We start from the raw sequence: 18,595 nt of genomic DNA, 5'->3' as shown, positions 1-18,595 counted from the left end.
GCGCCTCAATGAAATCATCCTATTTCTGTTCATAAGTCACGCTGGAAGCTCAATGGCATCTATGAGGCCGGTCACCGGTGCGCTGCCAACTCCCAGTGACTAAAGCGTCGAGAAGGTTTTCCCAAGGAGTTCCTCAAACACTCCGCATTCCTAACATGTTTTACACATCACAACAATTCCAAACACGTATTTTGAAACAATACTTACATGGCATGACACTACCGATACTTGCAAAACTATTATTAGCTCAATTGTGAAGTCTCAAAAGCTCCGGATTTGCACCTTCACCCAATGTGGCAAAAGACCCGGACTGGCCCGAACCTTAACGGGGTTCTATGCAAAATTAGATTTGGGGCCCCTATGACTTGATAACTTCTATACCAACTAGAACTCATTCCATGTTCTACTCCAGGGGTGGGCAACTATTTGGAGTCGGGGGCCTCATATGACATGTTATACTTCTTTTGAAATAGATTAGTTTCATCAAATTGATTTTGAAACGACCACAATTAGAACAAAATAGTATATTGGGTCCCTGTTTTAAGCACTTCATTTGTTATTTACCGTATTTTCTGCACTATAAGGCGCACCTAAAGCCTTTATTTTTTTCAAAAGCTGACCATGCGCCTTATAATACAGTGCGCCTTATATATGGATTAATATTAAGTCGCAAAGTGTTGCAACTAAGGCAAGCAGCCGCCGACTAGATTTTCCCCCGAAGGCGAAGTAGTCCGCGGTGTATGTTGGGATATATATATACACCAGCGTTTCATTTCCTAACCAATGTGTCAATCATCATTTGAATCAGTCACTATTGGCTAAAGTTATTCGGGGGTAAAGGAGGCGGATCCTTTTCATAATTTACAGGCTCGCATAGGCTAAAGCGGGGCAAAACAAAGCCTGCAATTGGCCGAAAAAGATGAATGTGAATCACACATTGGGTTGCACTACGGCATAGAGAAAACATTTTTTACTAGTCTGTATTTGTAAATATTTTACTCTCCTGGATTTACTACACTCACAGTTGTAAGAAGACCATGGTTACGTATCATTATTGAACGTGATGGCTGCAAGAGAACTTAGGTGAGCTATGCGGCTTTATATTTTCCCGGTATCTTGTTTTAGAACGATATTGATGTTTCTGCGATGAGTCCATTTTCAAACTAAATTCAATTCAAAGTGTTTATTGTCATATGCACAGTAAAGAACCCCGTTTCCCTGCACAGTAAAATTCTTACTTTGCTGTCCACACAGTTACCAGCGAAAAAGAAAATAGAAACTAAGGAATGGTTGGCATTTCTTGAATCCCAAGACTTTAACCTTCCGAATGATATTTGGAACGATGCATTTAAGTGACATCGTACGGACACCGCATCCGCACGTGTCTACGACACGTATTTGCTTCTTTGCAAGCTTTGGGAATGTTAAGGGGGTAATAAGTTGGACTGAACTATCTGACTGTTTTGTCCACGTTCCCATTGTAGCGCCTTATAATCCGGTGCGCCTTATGTATGGAAAATATAGGACCAAAAACTATCTTTGGGGGGTGCACCCTATAACCCGGTGCGCCTTATAGTCAAGAAAATACGGTAGTTTTCAAGTATTAATGTAGGTTTTTTTTAGTATTTCTGAAGTCGGATTTTATTGAAGTTCTGTAGTTTTTTTGTCGTGTTACTGTAATTTTTTATTTTTGTACTATTTTTGTAGTGTTTCTGAAGTAATTTTTATGTAATATTTCCATAGTCGTATTTTTTTTAGTATTTCTGTATTACTTATGTTGTATTTCAAAAGTAGATTTGTTTTGTTGTATATCTGTAGTATTTTCGTAGTATTTATGTATTATTACAGTACAGAGAGAGCGAGAAAGGGAGAAGGGGAAAGCATGAGAGAAAAGGAAAAAAGGAAGTTAGAGCAAAAGAAGGTAAAAGACACAGAGAGAAAGAGACGAAGAGGAACAAAGAAAGAGAAAAAGAGAGACAGAGAGTGAAGAGATAGAGAGCGAGAGAGAGATACGAGTACAGCGTTTGTGAGAGGCACCTGGCTCTGGCAACACCACGTGTACATATTTCAACCTGCAGCTCGTTTTTCTCTTGCGCTTCTCTGAGCGTTGTCTCGCGGGCTGGATTTAATCCCCTGTCCGGCCTGATCCGGCCCGCGGGCCACCTTTTTTACACCCTTACTTTAAATGAAACATGGCCATCTACCCTTTTTTCTTTGTGTTTTCTCAATTGTATTACAGTTTTTATTATCAATGAATGGGCCAGTTATTAGTTTTTTTGATTCATTTATCATCGGATTTCTCAAAGACGTTCTTAATTTCCTCCTCTTCATTCAAATATTGAAATTTTGGACGGATAGTAAAACAGTGCACACAACAACTGAATAGTCTATGAAGTTGACAATAAACAAAAAATACTGTATGTATGTATACACCTGCAAATATGTCAAATACTCTTTTCCTATCACACCATATGTTGTCTTATCGTACGAAAAAGAAAGAAAGAGCTATACATTTCATTTTATGTGTAGCAAAATTTTTATCCACAAAATAATAAAAAACTTCTCAAAATATTCCCACCAAATCTGTTTTGTGGTTTAATCTATGAATGTGATAAACATTACCAGTATGAAAATGATAAATAATATGCTTAAGAATATGCCCCTTGTGTAGAGTTAAACTTGTCATTATAACTTTTTATTTACTACTTTTATTTTACAGTGGAACCTCGGTTCTCGACCATAATCCGTTCCAGAACCCTGTTTGAGAACCGATTTGTTCAATCACCGATATCATTTTTCCATTAAAAATAATGTAAATCGTTTTAATCCGTTCCAACACCCTGAATGTTTACCATGAATGTTTAACGTAAACATGAAGCTAAACTATGCTAATCGTACGTTCGCGTTATCGTAATCTTCCGTACGAAAGATTACGCTAACGTGAACGTGTAAAAATAGAAAAATCAGGTCGTTTACGTCATATAGCACCACAAGTGGCTAGTGCGTCATTAGAAACGGGGCTCCGTTACAACACCCTGAATGTTGGGCTCCGTTCCAACACCCTGAATGTTTAACGTAAACATGAAGCTAACCCAGGCTAATCGTACGTTCGCGTTATCGTAATCTTCCGTACGAAAGATTACGCTAACATGAACGTGTAAAAATAAAAAAAAGGATAAAGAAAAGAATTATAAATAGGATTTCTTACCTTTGTGGTGGTCAGCAGAAGGCGCATGCTGTATTCCCTAGCAAGATCGAAAACTCGCACACCTCTTTCATATTTAGCTATTATGTCTTTCTAAAAGGCAATAGTTGTACGATCAACTTTTCTTTTTTCACCTGTCCTGCTTGCACCGACTTTCTTCGGAGGCATAGTTAGGGGCTAAAAGACTCCGTTCACCGATATTAAAAGCGAAAGCATAAAAAGGCAAGTGCGCACGTGATAACAGTTGGTCACGAGGGGTGGGGGCGATCTACACGATCTACATCCGTACGCCGCTCAGCATCGCACTCTGGCGTACGCACTCAGGCATTACCGGCGGTCAAACTCCGAATTTTTGACCGACGTCAACCTAACGTACTTAGTGGCTCATAAATCACGTGACAAAACAAATTATCTAATTTAGGGGTGTCCAAACCTTTCAAAAAGCGGGCCGGATTTGGTAAGCTAAAAATGTGTGAGGGCCGACTCTTCAGCCTGGCATTATTTGAACTGTCTTTGATAAATTCACCCTCCGTAAAAGGTTAGTAGTGCTTGGCGATCAGTGCCACGACCTCGTAGCTCACCTTTGTAGCATTTTCATTTGACATCAGGGTCTCGTGAAAAAGTGTTCCTGTGCCGTTAAAACAGCTTCCAGTAGCTTTACCTTTTCAGAGTGTTCCTTTCCAGTTAGCTTTTTGTAGTCGTCGTGTTTTGCCTGGCAGTGCCACTTGATATTATGTTCAAATAAACATGACTTGACTTGAAAACAACCACAGTCTCATGGAAAATGTGGCAGATGCTGTTATTTCGGATTTAGGGAAAAAAATACTTCAGTTTCCACTTGTCCTGTAAGCGGCGGCCCTCACAGTCAACTTTCCTTTTTTTATTTACAGCTGCCAAGTCAGAAATGGGGTGGGCTATAATTTTCACAAAAAGCCAAGGGCAAGGTGGCCAAAAGGCTACCGTCATCATCTAGTCAAATGTTGATTTTTTTGGGTCTAAATTACATTACTGGCAAACCACATATAATTAATTTCATGACAGAGGCCGCGGGCCAGTAAAAATTTGATCACGGGCTGTAACTGGCCCCCGAACCAAACTTTGGACATGGATGATCTAATTCATTCCCAACGCTATATTTTATGTTGACAATATCTGTGTATTATTTTTTATTGCAACATCCATTGTAGCCTGGTCATCCTGGAAGGGGGATTACCTCAAGGTTTCTTCATTTTCCTCATGTTGAGATTTTGAGTTTTTCCTTGCCCTCATGTATGTTTTAGATCAGAGCATAGTGTAGTGTTACCTTCATGTGCATTCTCTTCTCAAAGTTTCTTCATTTTCCTCATGTTGAGGTTTTTGAGTTATTACTTGCCCTCATGTAGGTTTTAGATCAGGGGATGGTGTCATAATAGTCTGTGGTTTGCAATAATCTGTGGTCTGTGCAGCCCTTTGAGACTCCTTGTGATTAAGGGCGTCACAAATGTCTGTGACATGACTTCTCATCTCATCTCATTAGCTGCACCGCTTATCCTCAGTAGGGTCGCGGGGCAGGGGACACCCTGAACTGGTTGCCAGCCAATCGCAGGGCACACAGGGACAGACACCTCGCTCGCTCATTCACACCTAGGGACAATTTGGACCGGCCAATCCACCTGAAATACATGTCTTTGGAATGTGGGAGGAAACCGGAGTGCCCGTAGGAAACCCACACAAGCACGGGGAGAACATACAAACCCCGCACAGGAAGTCTGGTAGCTGGATTTGAACCCACACAGGAGGTTCCCAAGACCTTAGAACTGTGCCGCACACGCTCTGACCTAAACATGACTTGACTTTAAAAAATAAAAATAAAAATCAATTTTATCGATTAGTTGTTGCAGCCCCGTATTGGAACAATGTTGATGATATTTGCATGAGTATAATTTGATCTCCGAGCCATATGTAACCATGAAAATAGCCATATAGAGCTCCTGACCCCTGCTCCATAGAAATAAAAATAGAAACAGAGGGTTGGGTAATGTGTGTTTGCTTCCTGCTCAATCGAGGTTATTTGGTCATGTTTTCTGGCAGGTTTCCAAGCTCACTTTATCCTCCAACTGTGACACCAAAAAGAACAAGATAATGTCGTGAGGATTTTGGTTTCCGTGATGAACTGGGAATCTTCAGCCGTTCGTCTTTTCTTCTCTTCCCGCCAAACTGGTTTTTCATATCTGTCCGGTTCTTGTGTTTAGGGTGCCAATCGAATTGATTTTTCCTTCTGCGGTTAGCCAAAAAACCCCGATGATGCAACAAGATCACTGCAACTTATTCCGTTCTGCATAAGTCTGGGAACCTCTTGGGCTTTTTTGAGGTCTTCCCCCTCGCTTTCCTGTTTCACACTCGTCTTTTCGTCTCTCCGAACAAAAGGATGACTCACTCATCGGGAATGAATGGGGGAGGAGGAAGTGTTGGCAAGGGGAGGAAATAACCCATTTTTGATTAAACCTAATATATATATATATATATATATATATATATATATATATATATATATATATTACAGGGTTGGGTAGGGTTACTTTAACTTGATTACTTTCAATTACTTTTGGATTACTCCAGTACCAAATATGCTAATAAAAGACAAAAGAAACTAAATATGAATAAAATTACCAAATTTTGTGCAGGCTTGTGGAGTAACGGACAGGGTTGGGTAGGGTTACTTTAACTGGATTACTTTCAATTACTTTTGGATTACTCCCAAACCAAATATGCTAATAAAAGACAAAAGAAACAAAATATGAATAAAATGACTCAATTTTGTGCAGGCTTGGGGAGTAACGGAATACACGGAACGGCAAAAATGATGTTGGCAAGCTGTTTGGATTTATTTTCATTTTGTTTCTGTCGCATTTTATGTTCGTTTTGCCGGAGATCAAAGAGATCAAAGCCAGGAGAGAAAGCTTACCACGTGTTGTGAGTCATCATTTTATTCATATTCAGTTTATTTTGGCTTTTATTAGCATATTTGGTATTGCAGTAATCCAAAAGTAATTGAAAGTAATCAAGTTAAAGTAACCCTACCCAACCGTGTATATATATATATATATATATATATATATAATTTTTATAATATATAATAATTGATATAATAATTTATAAAAATAACAAAAAAAAGATTTGAGACAATGTGGTCTGGATCGCGGTATATTTTTTAACCGGCGATGTACTGAGGCCTTGAAGTTTGAAGAAATAATGGATTAGAGTAGTCTAGTTTTAAATTGTGCATTTAAATGTGAAGTTGAGCAGTAAAAGTTGCATTTTTATGTCAGGTAGAGGTGGGTTGCTTCGTTGGAAGTGTCCTTAAAAAGGTTGAAGGTTAGGAAACATGCGAGATAGGAGGAATGGGGAGGAGTGCAGGTTTTTTTTTTTTTTTCTATTTGGAAGTGTAACATGAAAATGGTGAAAGTAAGAAGAGGCCTGCTGCAAGTGGAGTCCAAATGCCAACCTAAACTTCAAGAAAGAGCTTATTCAAACGCTTCTAAGAAATGCGCGTACTTGCACGCGCATTGTGAATGAGATGACTGAGGCTGCAGTGATAACACAAGCCAGGCGATGGCAGCAGTGAGTAAAAACGTTACAAATTCTGTACAAGTCTTTCAATATTTTGAAAGGAAATTGTATTTATGTATTTATTTTTGGTTTATTTGAGAGAAAAATCAAACATCGACAACAATTATTTGCTTTATAAACAAGTCAGGGGTGTCCAAACTTTTCAGAAAATGGGCTAAATTTGGTAAGCTGAAAATGTGTGAAGGCCGACTATTCAACCTGGCATTCTTTGAACACTCCTTAAAAAAGTCATCCTCCGTGAAAAGTCCTTGGTGATCAAGTTCGCAACCTCGTAGCTCGCCTTGGTGGCATTTTCATTTGACTCGCAGGGCCTCATGAAAAAGCACTGCTGTGCCGTTGAAACAGCTTCCGGTTGCTTCACCTTTTCACAGCATTTGTTTCCAGTTAGATTATTGTCGTCAGCATGTTTCATCTTGATATTATATTCTTTGAAAACAGCCACAGTTCTTTGCCGAATGAGACGGATGCAATTGTTTTGAACTTCTGTGAAAAAAATACTCCAATTTTCATTTGTCCTGGAAGCGGCAGCCCTCACAGTCGACTTTCCTTTTTTTCAAATATCATCGTCGGAAGAGGAATGGGCTAAAATTCACCCAGGCAGTCAAGGGCAAGGTGGCCAAAGGGCTACTGCCATCATTTGGTGAAATTGTGATTGATTTATTTCTATTTCTTTTTTTAAATACAAATGTATTTTATAGTGTGGTCACCATTACTGTCCGGCCACATATCTTTAATTTATGACAGAGGCCGCCATTAAAAACTTGAATACTTGGCCCCTGGGCCGGACTTTGGACATGCCTTGTTTAAGTGGAATTAAAAGTGTTTTATTTCTACCTTTCTTGCACTACAAAAAAACAATACTTCAGTTAGTTCTCAAAGTACTTGGAAACAAAAAAAAAAGAAATAGAATCATGAAATAAAGTTGACATGGAAAATGGGAAAAATGAAATTTTGCTTGACATGCTATATATTTTTTTCAATTACCGGTAAATGAAATATTCTAACGAAACAATCAACCAGTAAACAAACACATTTGCTAGCAAAACATGACAACAGACTCTAAAAACCACTATTGATTCATGTTTTGCTCCACTTTGTAGTTCACTCTCCTGGCGATAAATGACTCAACACGTGACCTCCCCCAAGGCCATCCTGCGATTGGCATCTCTTTGATGAGTCCCTCCTTTGTTTAGTATCTCTCTCCCAAACAACCGGCCAAACATTCCGCTTTGCATGTGTTTTTGTGGGAATGCACCACAAAAGCGTTGATAACGACCACGCGAACACAAACACACCGAGTTCTTTCGGATGGCGAATGTTTGTGTTTGCTGCTTCGGTGACGTTTATATTATAGCACGCAACTTCCCGGGGACTCGCATGTTCAAAAATCACAAAAAAACATATCTATGGGTCCCCAAAATTTAGTGTTATATTGAAATTGTAAATCGGTGACAAATATATCATATAAATATATATATTCATTCAGTTTTAATCATCACTGTTTATTGATAATACAAATCAGTTATCACTTCACGAGTTTTCAGTTCACAACAATATTGTACATTATACAAAATAATATTGCTGAAATATTAGTCGATATATTCATGCAGTTTTAATCACTTCAGATTTTTCAGTTCATATATTCTTCGTGGTTTGCTGTCCCGCCACAGTTGTAATGCCTTCTCAAAGTCCAATTGCAGCAACGGAATTTCCAAAGCTAATTTGTGGTTTTCATTGTCGTGGTGCAGATCGAATGTGCTCTTCTGAAAGTTCGTATTGCGAAATGATTTATGCAATCCAGTTTTTTTGTCACGCTGGGTACACGCATCACAGAACATGTAGCCTCCATTATCATCCCCCTCATAGCGTAACCAGGAATATAATTGAGTCCATTTTGGCAGAAAAGTCCTTTTCTTGCTAGGAGTATTCTTTGGTTTATTTTCTTTCGTCGAATCGTTCGCTTCAACACACGTGCTTTCCTTGCTGGAATTATTGCCGTTGTTATCACTCCCTGCATTATGTTTCGACTTATTAATGATACTGATAAAGGACCAATTTTGTGTTTTTTAACTAATACTGTTTTTGACATCAGGCATACTTAACCTTCACTCGACGACAAGCACCACAACAATGACGTCATCTCGAAGCAACGAAATCTCGTTTGCCGAGATCGGCGTGCAGACGAAATCTCGAACCGCGAGACCAAAACAACAATGGCGGATCTGCCTTACGAAAAGTTTGGAGTGCGATAAATCTTTGTTAAAAAAAAAAAGTAATCGGGTAATAATGTCAATTTTGTGTCAAAAAAGTTGCGTTCCGGGGACGCACGTTGTTTCGACACTATGCGTCCCCAGCAAAAATGATGCGTCTAGGACGTGGGGACGCAGGCAAACAAAAAAACACTGCTTATGGTTACAGTGTTTGGACTATAAATAAACTCCCCCAAAACCCTGCAATGTGACACATTACGATTTACCCCTAAATTAATTGGATACATATAGATCGGGCGTCCAGGTGAGGTTGTGCCAAATCAGGTTTCTAACAAAAGCATTAGATTAAAAACATTGCACTGATTCGGAATATCTTTTTTTTAATCCTTGTTGGCCTGGAGAAAAATGGGCGCCACCAGGCTGGTCTTGCCCAAGACACACCCCAGGAAATGGTGCCCCAACCACCCTAGTGGTTAAGGGATCCACACACACACAAAATAAGATCTAAACATTAAGAATCCATATGAGAATAAATCAATGAATTGATCCCTAATCACCTAGGGCTGTACTTAAAGATAGTATATTGTTCAGTGCCTCCTAGTGGTAAAGAAATGTCATACATTAAAAAAAAGAATATTGATTTGAATAATTAGCAAAAATACATGAACTATTATATAGATGTACTGAAGGATTTTATACATTTTACTGTAAAGGATTTTATACGATTAAATACAAGTTACATTTATCGAGTGCAATGAAGATTTTCACTGAGTGGGCTTCAGGTCACGCTGTTCCAAATTCAGAATGTTTTGGCTGGGGAATTTTGTTAACAGGACTCTGACGAAGGACGTCAGGCATTGTTTTGATAAATGCTCTGTGTTGTTTTGAGTTTCTCCAGACATCGAGGCGAGGGGGTGGACCCCACGTGGGTGCTTTCATTGACACGCCCATGGGAGGAGCCGGGACACCAGCTTGCGAAAAAAAAAAAACGTGGGCAGAGGAAGAAAGGCAGAAGATTGAGAGAGGAGGCTTGACAGAGACTCGAGCGACACTAATTCGGCTAATTCGGCCATATATTCGATGGAGTTCACTTAGTAAAATTGTTTAATAAATTAAATCTGCCTCCGTGTGGAAATGCTGGTCCCTGGTTCATTTTTCCATCAAGAAACGAGCGTGCATTGTTAGGAGAATGTAGGTTGTGTTTGGTTAATGGAGTCAGATAACTAATTTGAACAATTTGGTAAACGGTACATTTTAATAATTTAATTCCCAACAGTGCCTTGTTTCTAAATACACGTAGGTAGAGAAATTTTGATTTATTGTACATAACACGAGTCTTACCTAGAGGGAGGTTACCTAATTCTCCGCCATCTTGCTGCTACGGGTATCCCCCCCCAAAAAACCTGGCTAAAGACATACAAACAAAAATATTTAAAAAGGTAGGGGTGGGATTAACATATATAATATATATGATTTCTACAGCAATCTAATCACAATGTTCGGGTACTAAAAGATAAAAAAATCATAAAATAGTATGCTCTATTACAGACCTGGGCACTCCGGTCCTGGAGGGCCGTATGTTCTGCATGATTTTTGAGGTTTCTCTGATCCAATACAGGTGATTCCAATCACCAGTATTGTTAACGAGCACTTGCTAGCTTGCTAACGAGGTTATAATTTGTATCACCTGAGTTAAAGAAGAGCAAACTTAAAAATCTGGCAGGACGTGCGGCCCTCCAGGACCGGAGTGCCCAGGTCTGCGAGTCTATTAAGATAAATAAAGTTAAGTTCAACTTACTTTTGGAAGATGAGTTTCAAGAGTTAGGCGACTTCCTCCTCTGTGGTGAAAAGTGGCTGAAAAGAAGCGATTCGACCATTTTCTCAACCGCATCAAGCTTTCTTATTCCACTTTCGTTGCAAGAGAAATGGCTCGCCTCTCCTTTACACTTTACACCAACCATATTGAATGGATGCACAAGATATTAAACATTAAAAATGTCAGAGTTCTTAGCGCGCTGGAGATACAGTGCAGAATGTTTACACATGAACTAGGAAGAGGAAGCGGGTTTCTGTTTTGGGGTGGATGCTGGATGACCTCTCACAGCGCCACCACACGCCAGTAGCGGCGTAGAGAAGCACTACAGTAATGTCCTGTACTCGGAAAAAGGTGAACAATACAAAATCAAGTAGAGGAGTGAAAAAGGCCGTTGCGGTCTGACGAGTACATGGTTATGAAATGAAATGATCTGCATTTATATAGCGCTTTTCAAGTCAATGACTTCCCAAAGCGCTTTACATCCTGCTTCACATTTCCCAATAGCGGCCTAGTATTGCAGCCATGTAAGACGCTAACTTGCTTATTGGGGGTATTAGGGGTTCAGTGTCTTACCCAAGGACACTTCGACATGTAAGACGGACAAGCCGGGATTCGAACTAGGATCCCTTGATCCCAAGACGAGCGCTCTACCTCCTGAGCTACTGCAGTTAAAAAGGAAAAGTACCAAATGGGTTGTTGTGCCAACGTAAATATTTGTCCAGGGATGCCCCTGTTGATTTCAGGCAGACAAAGTTGATTCATGCTCAATAAAAGTGATAAAAGTGTGGCTCTATAATGAAAGACCGGCAATAAAAGAGACTCACTGTTAACACAAAGAGTTGCTTGACACAACGGAACACAAACCGGAAGTTCAAAGGTCATACAAATTTCCCAGGAATTGTCACTCCTGTTTCCAGGCAAACTTCCTTTGTCATTGATTAATCATGCCTGCCTTGGCGGTAACCAAATGCAAATACGTGGTTGGAGAACAACCATGTGTTTCATGCTAACATACAGTATAATATAACCCCACTGGCAGGGTTGGGTAGGGTTACTTTAACTTGATTACTTTCAATTACTTTTGGATTACTCCAATACCAAATATGCTAATAAAAGACAAAAGAAACTAAATATGAATCAAATGACTACATTTTGTGCAGGCTTGGGGAGGGACACATGGAACGGCAAAAATGATGTTGGCAAGCTGTTTGGATTTATTTTCATTTTGTTTCTGTCGCATTTTATGTTAATTTTGCCGGAGATCAAAGAGATCAAAGCCAGGAGAGAAAGCTTACCACGTGTTGTCAGTCATCATTTTATTCATATTTAGTTTCTCTCATCTCATCTCGTTAGCTACACCGCTTATCCTCAGTAGGGTCGCGGGGGTGCTGGAGCCCATCCCAGCAATCATCGGGCAGTGGGCAGGGGACACCCTGAACTGGTTGCCAGCCAATCACAGGGCACACAGGGACAGACAACTCACTCGCTCATTCACACCTAGGGACAATTTGGACCGGCCAATTCACCTGAAATGCATGTTTTTGGAATGTGGGAGGAAACCGGAGTGCCCGGAGGAAACCCACGCAAGCACGGGGAGAACATACAAACTCCGCACAGGAAGTCTGGAGCTGGATTTGAACCCACGCAGGAGGTTCCCAAGACATGAACTGTGCCGCACAAGCGCTAACCACTGCGCTGCCGTGCTGTCATATTTAGTTTCTTTTGTCTTTTATTAGCATATTTGGTATTGATCCAAAAGTAATTGAAAGTAATCAAGTTAAGTATCCCTACCCAACCCTGCCCACTGGAGGCCACCAAGTTGTGGTTGCCTAAGGCACACCACAGGAAATGGTGCCCTTACGGCCCAAGTGGTTAAGGGATCCACCCAACAACCAATAGTTTAGTCCAGGATTTGGCTACCTGAAATTTTCTAAGAGGGACCCTTACCTCGCCGCCGGGACACGGATCTGGAAGCTTCCCGCGGGGTCCTATGGTGGTCGGGTTTTTCTATCACGTATGCTGAGTTGGACCCAAATGCAGGGATGCCAGAAAGGAGATGTGATCAAAATTTACGGTTCACGGATCCCTAAACCGCATGGGTCGTCGAGGCACCAATGAGGACGCAACTCTGGACAGCCTTCTCCACTGTTGACGGTCCCTGGGCTGTTCTTGGGTCATAATGTTGTGGACCCAGTTCTATTTCGGTCTTCCTCTTCACCTGCTCCCTTGGATTGTGCCCCGGAGAATGATCTTGGCCAGTCCTAATGTGACGAAGAACTGTTGACATTGTCAGATGTACGCAGACGGAAACTTCAGTGGTATGGTGGATCAACATAGGATGGTATATATTAACAAAAACCTGGAACAACAAACAAAAACAAACCAGGTCTTAAACTAGCTACAAAAATGTCCAAACCATAAACAAAAAACAAACCTGACAGAAGGTTAGATGAAAGTGGAAATGGCAATGACCCGACGCTGTGTGCTGTCCAAACAGTCATTGTAAAGGGTCAGGGTAATAACCATCTGTTATGCCAAGTTCCAATTTGCGTTCCAGATCATGACAGTGTGGCCCTAAATGAGGCCCCAAAATGAAATGAAATGAAATGATCTGCATTTATATAGCTCTTTTCAAGTCAAGACTTCCCAAAGCGCTTTACACTGTGCTTCACATTTTCCAATAGCGGCCGTGCAGCCATGTAAGGCGCTAACCTGCTTATTGGGGGTATTAGGGGTTCAGTGTCTTACCCAAGGACACTTCGACATGTAACACGGAGGAGCCGGGATTCAAACTGCAATCTCTTGATCCCAAGACGAGCGCTCTACCTCCTGAGCCACTGCCGCCCCCAAAAGTAATTTGAACTTTTACCTTTTAACCAAATAAAGGCGTATTTCAGATGGAACCCTGTTATCTAATGGATGTCATTTCATCGTTTATTTACTAGGTGGGTATAGATAACTTTTAAATGATTCCATTGTCAGGTTTATTTGTGTGCAGCCTGTTTGACGCAACAGACTCTACCACAACTGCTATGGTAAATGTTATGACAACAGAAAAATATCCTGGCATCCCCGGCAATCACAAAACCAGCTACATGTGCCATCCCGTCACTACGAGGTCTCATGACCATCTAGTCTATTCTGGAATGGGCCTGCCAGAGTTTGTACTTTGGCACGCAGGGCGAGCACTGCCTGTACGACGAGCACTGCCTGTACGAAAGCGCTCTCCCGTAACAATGTAAACATATTTGTTCAACAAAGGTGAAATGTTGCCACACCAAGCCGACCAAGCGTCTCAGCATTCAAAAAATGTCTGGTGGGACACGAGAGTGATGACATCATCAGTGTGCGACGGCACTACCCTTTCCAAATGGGCCACGCATTCCTTTTAAGGCTGAATGTTGCGTCACAAGCGCCACTTACTGAGTAGATCAGGGGTTACCAGCCTTTTTTAAAGCTGAGAGCTACTATCGAAATGATAAAATAGCAACATTACATATTAATATTATGTTATTACCAGGTTGTACTAATAAATAGGCTAAAACAGGCTCAGTTAACTACTAAAACATCCTATCTATGGCAACTGAACGGTTTACAAATGCGAATAACAGGCTAGTTTTAGAAATAATTTCGGAAGAATCGATCATGGATTTAAAGACACTGAACCGGTCTATGATTTCTCACAGAGATTAAATTTCCTAGGAAATTACAATGATGAGCAATTTTCAGAACCAGTTTGTGGGAAACTCGGGTATTTTGGTGACCTCGGGAGTAGACTACAGCGGTACCTCTACTTATAAATTTAATCCGTTCTGAGAGTAGCTTTGTAATCGGAAACATTTGTAAGTAGAGACGCCTTTTGAATGTAAATGTGCTAATCTGTTCATGGTCCCTGTAAAAAGTTGATATATTTTTTATGAAATCATAAAAAAGCTTCAGAACTTGAAACAAATACATGTTAAAAATATGTTACCGCACTATAAAAATGAGAGGCACATCATGGAAAAAAAACAAAGAATAAAGGAAATAATTAAAATATGTATGTGCCTTATAACTAGCCTCTTTGTTTACTGGTCCTCAGCAGTGTTTTTATGATTCGCGTTTCTTGAAAAACTGATCCAACGACGCCGGCTTTTGACAAGCGTGAGGCAGACATCCTCACAATGAGTGAAAGTCCGATGATTCCTTTCCACAAATTCTGAGACTTTATAATATTTTGTAAAATACCGTTCATTTGGGCTGATGGAGTGATAGCTGCATCCACCTCCTTGTCTTCTCTGATCTCCTCCTGCCAGTGTGTCTTTTCATACCTTTTTTATTATTTCTTGCGTTGTTTCGATGGCCGGAAAAAGTCTCTTCCTCTTCTTTTCTACTTGACCACTTTTCTACATGTCTTTCGTGCGGTCCAATGAATGTGAATGATAGCTCTTGGTAGTGGTACTATATGGTAGACTGTTTACAGAGAGGAAAGGGGACACGAAGAGCAATCTGGGATTCACGCGTAGAACTCTGGGAGCTGTGAATACCAGCATGTACAGTACTGTACTTTTGACTTTGTATCCTGAAACGCCTCTGTAACTAGAGGTAATATTTTCCTGTTCAGGCACTTTGTCACCTGAAACTTTTGTATGTAGAGACAACCAGCTCAGTAGCCTAGATGGTAAGGCGCCCGCTTTGAGACTGGGAGGTTCGGGTTCGCGCCCCGGCCGAGTCATTCCTAAGACTTAAAAGTGGTCGGCGGCGCCCTCTCTTGGCTGCGGCTGCATCGGGTCAGATGCAATCGACATTTCGTTCTGTGTACATTGTTACACAGAATGACAATACAAGGAAATTATTATTATTATTATTATTTGTAAGTAGAGATTCCACCGTAGAGTATGAGCTGTGTATCTTTTATACTTCAGTCTTGAAAAAAAGTCAGCAGAATTTCGGGCGAGTATTGTATGAAATCTTATTGTGAACACATATTTTCAAACTTTCAATGACACAAGATAGAAATAATTTATTTCAATCGATCAAAACGTATTTAAATAAAAGTGTCAAGTATTACCTGTACAGTAGATAACAGATTTGAAAACGAATGACACAAGGATTTTCAAAGATCAATATTTATTCTAAAATGTAAAAATATACGCGCTCACAATCATATCTTATTACTTTATTCAAATGATAACTGCCAAATATTCCCTGGTGCGAAAAGGTTCTCACAAAACATGTTTTTCTAGTATCCCCTTTTGGATATTTGAACTTGTTTCTCAAGTAAAAATAAAATCCCTTCTGAATAGGCAACATTATCTGATCTGGCAGATGGAAAATCATATTTTTTTCTAATTTTGATAGCTATTCTTTGTCTAACATGACAAGCTACAATTCTCTATTTTAATTTCAAACATACATTATATTTTTTCCTGGCAAATATAGTTAAAATAACCAAAAATTCTTATACAGACGTACCCCTACTTACGACCATTCGACTTACGAAAAATGGTAGACACGAACATTTTATTCGGGATGTCGAAAAATATCCGGGCATTGTTGTAGTGCTTCTTTCTGCCACTACCGACGTGTGGCGCTGTGAGAGCTCACCCAGCATCCACGCCGCAGAAGAAATCCGGCTTCTACTTCCTAGCTCGTGTGTAAACATCTACTGTATACTGTATCTCCAGCGCGCTAAGAACTTTAACATTTTTATTGTTTAATATCTCGTGCATCCATTCAATGTGGTTGGTGTAAAGGAGAGACGAGCAATTTCATTTGAAATCAAAGTAGAATAAGAAAGCTTGATAAGGTTGAGAACATGGTTGGACCGCTTTTTTCCGACACTTTTTTTCCACGGAGAAGGAGGGCTCCTAATTCTTGAAGCTCATCTTCCAAAAGTTAAACTCAACGTTATAGAGCATATTTTAGAAAGTTATTTTTTTAGTACAAAACAAGCCTTAAACATAATATAAACCATAATCATACAAAATATAGCACTGAAGCACGGCAGCGTCTCTACCTAAATTTATTAAAATACAGTGGGGACCTCGCGGTTTCACGTTCGCGGGTCTAAAAAAATAATAAAAAAATAAAAGAATTTAAAGCATTTTTAAGCATTTTTGAAGGGGCGACGCTACTTCGCGGATTTTCACTTTTCGCGGGTGGTTTTGGTCCCCATTAACGGTCTAAAAAATATTAAATGAAATAATTAAAAAAAAAAAAATTAAGCATTTTTGAAGGGGTGACGCTCCTTCGCGGATTTTCACTTTTCGCGGGTGGTTTTGGTCCCCATTAACCGCGATAACCGAGGGATTACTGTATTATGCCGGGGGAAAAGATGGACTTGTGTGCAATGTTAAAAGATTTTATCCGAAATATAAAATTTAACGGAAAAAAATACTTTAAAAAGTGTAAAGTTAAGTGGTAGCGATGTTGCGGAATCAATAAAAACCCATTATATGCATTTACATTTTTTTATTCAAGTTGGTCATCAATAAATAGCAAATAAAAATATTAAATAAATAACTAAAAAAAGACAAGACAATAGTCAGTTTACAAAGTGCAGTTGACGACAAATTCAAGTTTCTGGTTAAAGTTCACAGTTTTTGTCATTTCTTGGCTTTCAGGCTCCTTCCAGGCTTCAGCGGGCCGCCGTCAGGCATCAGCCGGGCGTAGGGAGCGGCTTCCACGGCCACCGGAGAGCGGACTCACCGCCCACCGCCGGTTCTTTTCCCGTCATGCTCCGCTTGAAGGTCGGCTTAGTTGTCGCCCCCCAGGCGGTGGTAGACGAGCAGGGCCACCATGTAGCTGTTGCCCGTGGTACCGGAGGAGTCAACGACCGGCGTGTCCACCTCGCTGGAGGAGATCGCCGGGGCGACGGTGCTATCAGCCGGGAAGTCCTGGTAATCATCCGGGCCGCAGGCATTGCTGTTCGGCGTGTCTGCGCAGGGCTCCTCGGTGTAGATCTGCCACAGGAGCACCAAGACGAGGAGAAGCAGCCAACGCTTGGCCGCGCTCTTCTCCGGAGGAGGCAGGTACATGCGGACCTTGGCGGGGTACATGACCCGGGTGCAGCGCTTCTTGGGCCGGGTGGGCACCGGGGAGCTGGTCGCCGACGGGATGTGCTCGAAGGTGAACACCTCCGGCTGCGTGTTGCGTCTGTAAAGGAGCGTCGTGGAGCTTGTGGAGTACATTTTGTGGCTTTTCCTTTCGTAGAGTTTCTCTCTTGTTTAGCGTCTTTAAGCGTGTGAGGAATGGATGCGGAATAGGGAGTTTTATACTTTACGGCGCGGTGACGTCAGAGCAAAGACACGCCCCTTGGCCTGCACATTCTTTCTCAACTGCACTCAAAGGGGAAAAAATCACACATTTGATCATTCATTTCGGTTCACCTGAAGGTTAAAATATAAATACGTATTTATGAGTTTTTTTTTATATATGATTGAATAAATACCTTCAAAATCTTAAATGTAAATCTCCTGCCCGCTGCTATCAATAAACAGCAGCTTGCGCACCCCAACGGAGCTTTATCGTCGACGGCGACTTTAATCAGGCATGTTTATGGACTGTACTCCCAAATCCATTCAATTGTGGACTGAGCAATTCGGAAAAACACTGGACTGTGTGTAATGTAAGATCAAACATCAAACATTCCGGTTGTAACCAGCAACTCTGTTTGACCCTCACCCCCGTCATTTACCTTCTTTTGCCCTGTCTTCCTTTTTTCATTTTCTCTTCCTTTTCTCTCTTTCTCTCTCTCTCTCTCTCTCTCTTGCT

The 18,595-nt window shown here is 40.7% G+C and overlaps 1 protein-coding gene across 1 annotated transcript; it reads right to left on the bottom strand.

Moving 5' to 3' along the window:
- Positions 1 to 17,279: 17,279 nt before the first annotated feature.
- On the bottom strand, positions 17,280 to 18,058 carry ier3 (immediate early response 3). Its single transcript, XM_088335183.1, has one exon. The coding sequence runs from the start codon at positions 18,010 to 18,012 to the stop codon at positions 17,578 to 17,580; it is 435 nt and encodes a 144-aa protein (XP_088191309.1). The 5' UTR covers positions 18,013 to 18,058; the 3' UTR covers positions 17,280 to 17,577.
- Between the last annotated feature and the right edge of the window lie 537 nt (positions 18,059 to 18,595).

Source organism: Urocampus carinirostris, chromosome 5 (genome assembly GCF_059441175.1).
Source record: "Urocampus carinirostris isolate Australia breed hairy pipefish chromosome 5, RoL_Ucar_1.0, whole genome shotgun sequence".
NCBI lineage: Eukaryota > Metazoa > Chordata > Actinopteri > Syngnathiformes > Syngnathidae > Urocampus > Urocampus carinirostris.
Note: the sequence above shows the minus strand (reverse complement) of the source record. Positions and strands in the feature narration are given on the sequence as shown.